Genomic DNA, 13,210 nt, shown 5'->3' with positions numbered 1-13,210 from the left:
GCCACGACCCATTTCTGCAGAATTCACTGCTCAGTCTTTTGCTCCTCACTTTTCCAACATTTCTGCAAATTCTCATGGTGCCACACTCTATGCTCCTGAATATAATAGTGCTACACACTGCCCCTGAATATTGCCTTGAATAAAATTGTGTCAAACACTGTAAAGTAATATAATATAATAGTGCTACACACTGTGCCCCTGAATATAATAGTGCTACACACTATTGCCTTGAATAAAATTGTGTCAAACACTGTAAAGTAATGCACCACACATACTCAGTGCCTCCTGTAGATAGTGCCACTCACAATGTCCCCTGTATATAGTGCCACTCACAATGTCCCCTGTAGATATCACAATGTCATAGAGTCCTCTGTAGATAGTGCCCCGATAGAGTCCCATGTAGATAGTGGCCCCTGTTGATAGTATTCCCTATAGCCTACAGGCTGTAAATAGTGCCCCCTGTAGAGTCTCTGGTAAATAGTGACTTCTATAGTTAGGGCCCCCTATAGAGTCCCCTGTAGATAGGGCCCCCTATAGAGTCCCCTGTAGATAGGGCCCCCTATAAAGTCCCCTGTAGATAGTGCCCCCTATAGAGCCCCCTGTAGATAGGGCCCCCTATAGAGTCCCCTGTAGATAGGGCCCCCTATAGAGTCCCCTGTAGATAGGGCCCCCTGTAGAGTCCCCTGTAGATGGGGCCCCCTGTAGAGTCCCCTGTAGATGGAGCCACCTATAGAGTCCCCTGTAGATGGAGCCCCCTATAGAGTCCCATGCGGATAGGGCCCCCTATAAAGTTCCCTGTAGATAGGGCCCCCGCTGTAAGAAAAATAAAAAAACCATATGCTTACCTGTCCCCGTTCACACGCCGTCCCCCAGCGACACCAGGTCTCATCCAGCAGAAGAACGCAGCGGCGCAGACTGTTACATAGTTACATAGTTACATAGTTAGTACGGCTGAAAAAAGACACATGTCCATCAAGTTCAACCAAGGGAAGGGAAAAGGGAAGGAAAAATTTCTACACATAGGAGCTAATATTTTTTTGTTCTAGGAAATTATCTAACCCTTTTTTAAAGCCATCTACTGTCCCTGCTGTGACCAGCTCCTGTGGTAGGCTATTCCATAGATTCACAGTTCTCACTGTAAAGAAGCCTTGTCGCCTCTGCAGCTTGAACCTTTTTTTCTCCAGACGGAGGGAGTGCCCCCTTGTTTTTTGAGGGGGTTTTACAAGGAACAGGATTTCACCATATTTTTTGTATGTGCCATTAATATATTTATATAAGTTAATCATGTCCCCCCTTAGTCGTCTTTTTTCAAGGCTAAATAGGTTTAATTCTTTCAATCTTTCCTCATAACTTAAATTCTCCATGCCCCTAATTAGCTTCGTTGCTCTTCTTTGTATTTTTTCCAACTCCAGGGCATCCTTTCTATGAACTGGAGCCCAGAACTGAACTGCATATTCTAGATGAGGCCTCACTAATGCTTTGTAAAGTGGTAATATTACATCCCTGTCCCGCGAGTCCATGCCTCTTTTAATACACGCCAATATCCTGCTGGCCTTTGAAGCAGCTGATTGACACTGCATGCTGTTATTGAGTTTATGATTTACAAGTACACCCAGATCCTTCTCAACAAGTGAATCCGCCAGTGTAGCTCCCCCTAGGACATATGATGCATGCAGGTTGTTGGTACCCAGATGCATAACTTTACATTTATCTACATTAAACTTCATCTGCCAAGTGGACGCCCAAACACTTAGTTTGTTTAAATCTGCCTGCAATTCATGAACATCTTCCATAGACTGAACTATATTACATAGCTTGGTGTCATCTGCAAAAATAGAAATAGTGCTATTAATCCCATCCTCTATATCATTAATAAATAAGTTGAATAATAGTGGTCCCAGCACTGAAACCTGGGGTACACCACTTATAACCGGTGACCATTCAGAGAAGGAATCATTGACCACAACTCTCTGGATACGGTCCTTGAGCCAATTCTCAATCCAATTACAAACTATATTTTCTAAACCTATAGTCCTTAATTTACCCATTAGGCGTCTATGGGGGACAGTGTCAAATGCCTTTGCAAAGTCCAAAAACACTAAATCCACAGCGGCCCCTCTGTCTAGACTTCTGCTCACCTCCTCATAAAAACAGATTGTTAGTTTGACAACTTCTGTCCTTAGTAAAACCGTGCTGGCTGTCACTTATAATGCTATTTATTGTCACATAATCCTGTATATAGTCCCTCAATAGCCCCTCAAACATTTTCCCCACGATGGATGTTAAGCTTACTGGTCTATAATTACCTGGGGAAGTCCTAGAGCCCTTTTTGAAAATAGGCACCACATTTGCGCTGCGCCAGTCCCTTGGCACTATACCAGTCACTAGAGATTCTCTGAATATTATGAAAAGGGGGACAGAAATAACTGAACTAAGCTCTTTAAGAATTCTAGGGTGTAACCCATCTGGTCCCGGGGCCTTGTGCACATTTATTTTTTTTAATTTAGCTTGGACCATCTCTACATTCATCCAATTCAGTATATCAAGTGATATATTAACAGCACTGGCACTGGCTACATCAGCTGCTCTTTCTTCAGTTGTATATACAGAGCTAAAGAACCCATTTAGTAACTCTGCCTTCTCTTGATCCCCTGTGACCAACTCCCCATTACCATTATCTAGGGGTCCTACATGTTCAGACCTGGGCTTTTTTGCATTTATATACTTGAAGAATTTTTTGGGATTTGTTTTACTATCCTTGGCCACCTGCCTTTCATTTTGTATTTTTGCAAATTTTATTACATTTTTACAGATTTTATTAAGCTCTTTATATTTTACAAAGGCTACAGCTGTACCCTCAGATTTGTATTTTTTAAATGCCCTTTTTTTGTCATGTATTGCCCCTTTCACAGAAGGTGTAAGCCATGTGGGGTTTAATTTGAGTCGTTTATATTTGTTACTTATAGGAATACATTTTGCACTATAATAACTCAAAGTAGATTTGAAAATCTCCCATTTATCATTTGTTCCATTATTTGACATTAGTTCTTCCCAGTCCATATCCTGAATTGCAGCCCTCATCCTGGGGAAATTGGCTTTCTTAAAATTAAATGTTTTTGCCCTCCCAGCCTGCGTTTGTTTTTTACAGTATAGGTAAAATGTAACTATATTATTATCACTGTTACCGAGGTTTTCACGAACATTGACATTCCCAACAAGATCTGCATTATTAGAAATGACCAGATCCAACAGAGCTTCACCTCTAGTCGGGTCTTCCACAAACTGGCCCATAAAATTTTCCTGCAACAGGTTGAGGAAATGTCTCCCCTTTGCAGTTGAAGCCGAACCATGACACCAATTAATATCCCGGAAATTAAAATCTCCCATTATCACTACAGTACCCGCCTGTGCAGCCTGCTCCATCTGTTTATATAGCTGAACATCCATCTCCTCAGTTATATTGGGGGGTCTATAGATTACACCAAAAGTAATTTTTTCAGTGTTTACCTCCCTTTCTAGTTCCACCCACAAGGTTTCAACCTCCTCACAGTCTTCACCCACTATTGTCTCTTTCACACTCGCCTTCATATCATTTCTCACATACAGACATACACCACCACCTTTCCTATTTGTCCTGTCTTTCCGAAAAAGTGTAAAACCCTGTAGATTTACAGCCCAGTCATGTGAAGAGTCCAGCCATGTTTCAGCAACACCAACTATATCTATATTTTCTTCCAGTATCAAGGCCTCCAGCTCCCCCATTTTGCTTGCTAGACTTCTGGCATTTGTGAACATACACTTTAACTTGCCTGTCAGTTTTTCACTTTTATTATCAGAAATGTGATTTGACATTAATCCTTTTTATTTACACTGATGTTTTGTAACGAAAGGATCTCCTTATCATGTTGTCTAGTCCTCTCCCCACATTCTGTTTCTCCCCCCACCAATATAGTCTGACCCCTCTCTAACCTGGCTACCCCTTTTTTTTCTACATTGACCTCCCTCCTCAGCCCTAGTTTAAATACTCCGCCACCCCAGCTAGAATTCTCTCCCCCAGCACAGCGGACCCCCTTCCATTTAGGTGCAAATCATCTGCAGAATACAGTTTGTACCCCAATGAAAAGTCAGCCCAGTGCTCTAGGAACCCAAATCCTTCTCCTTTACACCAAGACTTCAGCCATGCATTTAACTCCCTGAGCTCCCGCTGTCTTTCCTGTGATGCGCATGGCACAGGCAGTATTCCTGAGAATACTACTTTGGAGGTCCTTCCCTTCAGCTTGTAGCCTAGTTCTTTAAAATTATTCTTAAGGCTCCTCCACCTACCATTTATTCTGTCGTTGGTACCGACATGGACCACGACAGCTGGATCATCACCAGCCCCTCCCAGCAATTTGTCCACCCGTTCCACCACATGCCGAACCCTGGCACCAGGGAGACAGCAAACCATTCGGTTGAGGTGGTCTTGGCGACAAATTATTCTATCCGTCTTCCTGATTATAGAATCCCCTACGACTATCAATTGTCTTGGCTTACCTGCATTACCATCCCGCCGACTACTAGCTGGGCTTTTCTCCCGGCTGTTAGGGAGATCAGTATCCACTAGGGCTGCCATTTCTGAGACTGACACCCTCGCATCATCACCCAACTTGGCAATTTTGCCTGGAATGTCAGAAACCGGATCGGCCTTCCTTTTATTTGACCCCTTTCTACTGCCCCTAACTACATTAACCCAGCTACTTACCTGATCCTGCTCACCCATGTCTTCACCCTACAGTTGTAACCCACTAACTGCATGCTCCGTGAGCAGCAAGCTCAGCTCAATATTGTCTATCCTCCTCAGTGTTGACTGTGTCATCGCTAAAGCACCAAATGGCGAGGCATCCAGTGCCATGCCAGGGCACCACTAGACAAATTAATTGTAACCGTGGACGGATACAATTGAGTGCAGGGAACCGGTTCCAGGCTTCCGCTTCATCCCGGTTCTCTGAACGGCTGTAATTTTTACAACCAGTTCGGGAGAACCGGGGCAAACCGGCCGGATTTCACTCCTGGAGTTTTATCTCCTGTAACAAGTCTAACCTTCAGGGGAGGAAAAAAAAATCGATTGAGTGAGACTGAATAAAGTAATGGAATTATTAGGGTATTAGAGTAATCGATTTTAGAAACTGAGCCAGCAGTATTTCAGCTCTGCAGATGGGAACATAGACTGGATCTTCCTTTCATCTAGAGTACACAGTAACAGCACCGACTTCTACTGTGCACTGGAGTGTGTGGAATTAACTTTCTTCTGAGTTGTAATGTTGCTATATAATGTATATTACGGGTTTATGTGTACACTGCACCTGGGAAATGACTGTTCATATATTACATGGCATGTATATGAAAAAAAAAAAATGACTAGTTCTTGTGTTGCGTAGGTTTACAAACACCTCAACCTTGTAAATTGCTTCTGTCCAGACAGGTTGAGAAGTCGAGAGTGCTAGATAGATCCTTTATATATTTTGTTATGAAAGCACAAAACCGGTTAATCAGATACAAATTTCCAGAATGTAAAGAAAATGAGCGTCACTGCTCCAGCTCTTGGAGAACTAAAAGTCCCAGCATCATACACGTAACACAGTCCTTAAAGGGAACCTGTCACCAGCATTTCACCTGTTAAACCATCAATACCAGGTGGAAGTGGGTGAAAAATCTTTTTCATGTAACCTATAATTATCTTCTAAGCAGGCTCTGTACCTTCAGTATTCCATTATTTTGTGCCTCCGTTCTGTATGCGAAAGAGCATAAAAGTCATATCTTCAAGCTATTCAGAGTTAACCCCGCCTCCTTACTTTTGATTGGCAGCTCCTCTCCTCCCCCAGCACACATGAAATCCCGCGCTTGTATATCGATGTCCTGTTCTGGTACGTGCGCATAATGAGACACCATAGCGGCGCATGCACAGTAACTAGATTTGAGGACCGGACGAAGCAAGGAAGGGCATCGGACCATACATGATGGGCACACGAGCGCTATCTCTAGATGAGATTTCAGAATTCAGGACGGGACAGTTTTTGGCGGTGGGCGGGCATAAGAAGAGAAATGTAAGAGACTGCCGGATTATTTAAAAAAAGGCGCGAAATGTGTGCAGACTGTTATTTACGGTCGGAGGAGGAGTCTAGGAGAAGGAATAACTGCAAAGAACCTTTGAGCAGGTGGTGCTCAGTAGTATGTAAGATAAGGCCCTGTTCACACAGAGTTTTCTTGCAGGCAGAAAAATCTGTCTCAAAATTCCTTTAGGAATTTTGAGGCAGATTTTGACCTGCCTGCACTTTCTTTGCGGCCATTTTTTGTGGCATTGTTCAGCTGCGGCCATTGATCAACGCGGGCAAAAAATGCAGCAAAAACCACTTTCTCTGCCTCCCATTGATTTCACCGATGAAAGAAAGCGCATGTTGTTTTTTTTCCCATGAGCGTTTTTCCACTTGCGAGAAAAGCATCCGCCACCCATTGAAATCAATGGGGGCGATTTTGCCAGTTTTCTTACGTGTTTTCCGCATCAGAAACCGCACCAAAAAACTGTGAACTAGCCCTTAGAACTGGCAATATAATGTAAGCAGAGAAAATCCACGACACTCACCATTCTGTAAAATCTTCTTTCATTGAGGCAAACTAAAGGGATCATGGATGTGGAGCACGAGCTGCATGGAATTTTTCTGTTTATATTACAAAAATTGTTAATTTATTACATAGAAACTTACTTGTCTGAGATTAGAAAGAAGAGACTTATTTTTTTTTCCCCCAGAAACCGCTCATGAACTATAGTGGCGCTGAGTCTGGTATTGCAGCTCAGCTTCATTCACTATTCGCTTTTTGCTACGAATTTCACACACTGCATTACAGTGAATGAAATCTGTGATTAAATTCCCGGACATTTCCTCAAAATATAGCACCTGTTGTGGATTTGATATTTTTTTTTTAAGCTGTAAGTGAATGGCGTTTGTGAAAACCCCATTCGCTTACTTGGTGCAGATTCCACAAATCAAATTATGCAACAAATACGTGATGTGTGAACGCGGCCTTGGTGTTTAATACCCAATTCCCTAGAGGGAAGAGGTTGTAAGGTTCCCTCTGTCATCTGTTTGTTTTTTTTCAGATTATTTTGTAATGATGTCATCGATTTCCCTTATGTCTCGCACTATAAATAAATATTATGTCCCTCTAATGTAGTGGTTTGGTCATTGATCATGTACTGTAGTCCTAATATTCATAAACCAATTACAGCATATGATCGGATAGGGATGTAACATTTGGGTTATCCTTCTATAGAAAGGAATGTTTAACATTATTTATTTCTATTCCAGAAAGGCCCGCAAACTGCTCTCATCCTCTGAAACCAAGCGAGCTGCCAGACGGCCGTACAGAAACATAGTCATCTGCCAGTCTCAAGCGGGACTTTCAATGCGACACCCTGTCAATGATGAGCCAATTGTTATTGAGGACTAACCTCTACCAGAAATTTCTTCTCATAATACTTGACTTTTACAGTATGAGAAGATGAAAACTTTTGCAGCTCTTTGCATCTTTTAAAGGATTCCATTCTTTGTATAAGCATTCAAATCTACAGACTTGTTACCCTTTGGTCAGTTTTTTTTTTAACCAGTCATTCCCTCGAATTCCTTTTAAATGTGTCGTTTTTTAATTGATTAATGTTTTTTTCCTTTTTGTTTTTATTATAATTTGGGATCTAATTTGACTGGTTTTACTGACTGAAATGGGAAAGTGAGTCGTTAAAGGGACAAATCTTGTTTAGTGTTTAATTTCATTGAAATTACAGATCGGATTCAAAAACTTTGTACACTTGAAATAATGTATCATTGCTGATGCCTTTCTTTTTCCAAAATGTGTTTTGATTTTACTTTTTGAAAGTGATTTTTTTTTTCTTATTGCAGTTATAGACTGAATGAAAACAAATCTAACTTATGGAATTTCATTTTGAGGTCTGACAAGACATTAAATGTGCTTCTTGTGACATGAGTTTAAAGTAAAAAAAAAAAATGTAAATGTTTCCATATGTAATCCATTCATTTTGCAATTAACTTGATAGATTTACACAGACATCATCATGCCAAGATCTTTGCCTTTTAATGTTTTAATCTTAAAATAAATCTGTGTTAATTTTTTATGCACTAGCTACTAGAGTCCACTTTAGATTACCTGCCAGTACTGATCAGTCTAAATATGGTGCAGATCTTGACAACGAACTAAGGCACTATTCTTACCGAGTTGTTACCGCATGACACAGCTGCCATTGACTCACAATGTAAAAAAAAAAAAGTATACCTTTGTATTGGAAAGCATAGAAAAAAATACGCCAGGAACATTTATTCGAACATACTTACGCAAACACGTTATAAATAGAGCCAGATATACATTAAAGTGAAATTCCGGAAACATTTTAGTTAAAATATATCTATGTAATTTAACATACCAGGGCCATCATGTCTTTTACTCTAGTTTGCAAGTTTCAAAAAGTGCAAAACAGCTGAATCTTATTGGGCAGTACAGATGTTACCAAATTGACCGCCTCTTTTTGACATCACTTCCTGCTTTGCAGTTATTGGCTAAAGCTGCATCTCACAAACTTCCTGTTCTTCCCACCCCCTTTATTTTGTGGGAGGAATCCACCTAGCAACAGCTAGTGGTTTATGGCGGCTGCCTCCCGATTGGCCGTCGTAAGTGATCACAGTTGCTGCGGCTGTGATCTTCTGACGGAAGTCTTGTGATACCGAGGGACTCAGAATTTTTCCAGCGGCCAAGATTGAGTACGCCTGCCCTGTGGAGAATTTTCCACAGAAGAGTAGTTTGCCTAAAAAGGCACAACTTTAAAAGAAAATACTCTCCTCCTCTGCAGGGCCTGGGTGCATGACACAGGGATTGAAAGAGAGAATACCAGTCACGGTCTGCACTAGGCATAACACACTAAGGCACACGTAGCGGATTTGTAGCAGATTTTTCATATGAATTTTCAGGTAGATAATTTGCAGCGGAAGACTGTTGCAGGAATGTGAATGAGATTAATCTCATCCACATGCTGCTGAACATGGAAAGCAGAGCATGCTCATTCTGTTTAGGATATTTGATGAGGATTTCACCCTTTTCAACATAGAAGGGGTGCAGAAATGTTGCTGATAGGTAGCGGATTTGCTACAGATTTTTAGGGTATGTGCACACGACAGCGTCCGTAACGGATGAAATTACGGGGATGTTTCCGCCTGAAAACATCCCCGTAACTTCAGCCGTAACGGCATGTGCAGGCGCTTGAACGCCGCGTCCATTACGGACGTAATTGGCGCTGCTATTCATTGGAATCAATGAATAACGGCTCCAATTATGGCCAAAGAAGTGACAGGTCACTTCTTTGACGCGGGCGTCTATTTACACGCCGTCATTTGACAGCGGCGCGTAAATATACGCCTCGTGTGAACAGACAAACGTCTGCCCATTGCTTTCAATGGGCAGATGTTTGTCAACGCTATTGAGGCGCTATTTTAGGACGTAATTCGGGGCAAAAGCGCCCGAATTACGTCCGTAATTAGTGCGTGTGAACATACCCTAAGAAGTGTGTGTGGGAACCATAACAGTTTTGCCTGAATTGCTCCTTTAAGTTGCTTAAAATAGAACCCTAATAGCCCCCTCAGTTCCCCTAGAACAGTGCCAGTGAATGTCCCCATTTAATACAATTCACACAGTGCACCATTATTACTTACTGTAGTGTGAAAAAAATAGCAGCGAGATTAAAAAAGCAAATAACGCGCAAAAACATTATAATAACTTTTATTTTCCTAAATGCAAATGCACTGGAAATACGACACATTCAATTCCAAATCTAAATAATTATAAAATGTATCCAGTATGTGTTAATCTTTACAGAATGTAAGGAAAAAGGAACATTAGGCTGTTCCAAAATATACCAGTGCCAGCATTTTTCTTTAAAAACTCAAAAATGTAAAGTATAAACTGAAAAAAATATTCAGATTTCACTTTACTGAACTAATATTTAGTGGCATAACCCTTGTTTCTGAGAACTGCTTGAGATCTGTGTTCCATTGGGTCGACCAACTTCTGCCACCTCTGAGCAGGTATTCCAGTCCAGGAGGATTGGATGACATCCCACAGTTCTTCTGTATTTTTGATGTCACCCCACGAGTTCTCTGTGATTGAGGTCAGGGGATTGGGTTGGCCACTCTATTACCTCAATCATGTTTGTCCGTAACCAATACGGTGTGTTTTGGGTCATTGTCATGTTGAAACACCCATTTCAAGGGCATTTCTTCTTCGGCATAGGGCAACATGATCTCAAGTATTTTGATATATTCAAACTGATCCATAATCCCTTGTATGCGATAAATAGGCCCAACCCCGTGGTATGAGATACATCCCCATATCATGATTTTTGCAGCACTGTGCTTTACTGTCTTCACAGGATACTGTGGCTTGAATTCAGTGCTCGGGGGTTGTCTGACATACTGTCTGCGGCCACTAGACCCAAAAAGAACAATTTTGCTTTTATCAGTCCACAAAATGTTGCGCCATTTCTCTTTGGGCCAGTCAATGTCTTCCTTGGCAAATTTTAACCTATTCAGGACATGTGTTTTTTTCAACAACGGGACTTTGTGAGGAGTTCTTGCTGGTAACTTGACTTCACTTGAAGAGGTTTTCCACCTTCTTACAACTGATATCCACCGGATAGGTCATCAGTATATCATCGGTGCTGGTCCGACACCCAGACCCTGCACCGATCGGCCGCTCCGGTGGCCTGCAGGCAACGAATACTATGGCATGTAATGCTGTATACGGTGCCGGAAGAAGTTGGCTCCGTACATAGCATAGCGGCCATGCTGCAGAACTGCAAGTCTGATCCTATTCACTTGAATAGGAGCAGATCTGCAGCTCGGCCGCTATTCCGTGGCCGGAGCCAACTGCTTCTGGCATGTATGTCTGGTGCTCGGAGGCACCGGACCAGCTGATCTGTGCGGGGACTGGGTGTCGGACCCCCACAGATTATTCGGTGGATAGGTCATCAGTTGTCAGAAGGGGAAAAACCCCTTTAATAGTCTTCTGATTGTAGCAGTACTCACTTGTAACTTCAGTTCTTCTTTGATCTTTCTGGAGGTGATCGTTGGCTGATCCTTTGCCATTTTGGCTAGTCTTCGATCCATTCAAACCGTAGTTTTCCCCTCCCTTCCGTGTCTTTCAGATTTTGGTTGCCACTTCAAGGCATTTGAGATCATTTTAGCTGAGCAGCCTATAATTTGCTGCACTTCTCTGTTTTTTTCCCTCCAATCAATTTTTTAATCGGAGTATGTTTTGCATCAGAACAATGTATGGAAAGACCCATTTTCCCCAGTATTTCAGAAGGAAATTCACTATAACCAACATGTGCAACATTTGCCACCCTCCTACCATAACCCCTTCCCGCTCAGCTCAGTACTATTACGTCGGGCTGAGCACACCGTTTGCGCTCAGCTCAGTAATAGTACTGACCTGAGTTAACACGGCACCATCTTTCCCCGGAGCGTGTTTGAGCAGCTGTCATACCTGTTGTTTCCGACAGCAGGCTATCACTGCTCAGTGTGCAGGGACCGATCGCAGTGGACCCCGCCGATTAACCCCTTAGGAGCCGCATTCAATAGCAATCGCGGCTTCTTAGGGGTTAAACCACTATCGCCGGGTGGTGATTGTGGCTATGGCAACCGGAGGCCTAACAATGGCATCTGGCTATGTCCTCTACAGAAGAAGCTTAGTGGGTCCTGACAAAGTCAGGACCCACTATGCTTGCTGTTAGCGAGTAGCTGACAGCTCTAATGCACTGCACTACGCATGTAGTGCAGTGTATTAGAATAGCGATCAGGGCCTCCTGCCCGCAAGTTCCCTAGTGGAACAAAGTAAAAAAGTGTAAAAAAGTAAAAATAAGAAAATTAAAAGTAAAAATCCCCACTTTTTTCACTTATCAGTCCTTTATTATTAATAAAAATAAATAAACAAACTATACATAATTGGTATCGCCGTGTCCGTAACGGCCTGAACTACAAATTTGTCATTATTTATGCCGCGTGGTGAACGCCATAAAAGAAAATAATAATAAACCATACCAGAATCCCAATTGTTTGGTCACTTCACACATCAAAAAATGGAATAAAAAGAGATCAAAAAAGTTGCATGTATCTAAAAATGGTTGTGATCGAAACTACAGTTCGTTACGCAAAACATAAGTCCTCGCACGGCTTTATTGATAGAAAAATAAAAAAGTTCTGGCTCTTAGAATAAGGTAACACAAAAAGTAAATGATTTTTTACAAAAAGTATTTTATTGTGCAAACGCCATAAGACATAAAAAAAACTATAAACATGTGGTAATCGCCGTAATCGTATCGCCCCCGCAGAATAAAGTAAATATGTCATTTATAGCGCACGGTGAACGCTGTAAAAAAAATACAATAAAAAAACAATAGTAGAATTGCTGTTTTCTTTAGTCACCACGCCTCTTAAAAATAGAATAAAATGTGATGAAAAAGTCGCATGCACACCATGAAAACTACAATGAATTCCTCAAGGGGTCTAGTTTCCAGAATAGGGTCACTGTTGGGGGTTTTCCACTATTTTGGCACCACAAGACCTCTTCAAACTGGACATGATGCCTAATAAAAAGGAGGCCTCAAAATCGCCTAGGTGCTCCTTTGCTTCGGAGGCCGGTGTTCAGACCATTACAGCACTAGGGCCACATGTGGGATATTTCTCAAAACTTAAGAATCTGAAGTATTGAGTTGCATTTCTCTGGTAAAACCTTCTGTTTTACAGAAAAAAATGTAATAAGAATGATGAAACATGTAAATTTCACCTCTACTTTGCTTTAAATTCCTGTGAAATACTTAAAGGGTTAATAAACTGTCTAAATGCTTTTTTGAGTACTTTGAGGGGTCTAGTTTCTAAAATGGGGTATTTGATAGGGTTTTCTAATATATAAGCCCCTCAAAGCAACTTCAGAACTGAACTGGAACCTAAGAAAAAAGAGGCTTTTTCTTATACCACACCCCGATGTACCGTATGGTCATGTCCAGGATGCGTTATGAGGCAATACTTTGCTTCTTACATTATACTGATAATAAGCAGTGCCCACCCAGAGATTACCCCATTTTTAACCGTTTGTATAAACGGAGACCCCTATTAGA

General features: G+C 41.7%; 1 protein-coding gene across 8 annotated transcripts in view; it reads left to right on the top strand.

Annotated features, from left to right (window-relative positions):
* MTA1 (metastasis associated 1) overlaps nt 1-12,939 on the top strand; it is a 329,558-nt gene extending 316,619 nt beyond the window's left edge. For 5 of the 8 annotated variants that reach the window (XM_075844182.1, XM_075844191.1, XM_075844183.1 and 2 more), the window contains one exon: nt 7,344-12,939. In XM_075844182.1, the coding sequence (XP_075700297.1) occupies nt 7,344-7,485 (142 nt within the window). In that variant the 3' untranslated portion in view covers nt 7,486-12,939. The remainder of the gene's footprint in view (nt 1-7,343) is intronic. The other 3 variants (XM_075844187.1, XM_075844186.1, XM_075844184.1) reach the window with 1 other exon arrangement.
* Nucleotides 12,940-13,210: the final 271 nt, after the last annotated feature.

This window comes from Rhinoderma darwinii, chromosome 12 (assembly GCF_050947455.1).
Source record: "Rhinoderma darwinii isolate aRhiDar2 chromosome 12, aRhiDar2.hap1, whole genome shotgun sequence".
Lineage (NCBI taxonomy): Eukaryota > Metazoa > Chordata > Amphibia > Anura > Rhinodermatidae > Rhinoderma > Rhinoderma darwinii.
Note: the sequence above shows the minus strand (reverse complement) of the source record. Positions and strands in the feature narration are given on the sequence as shown.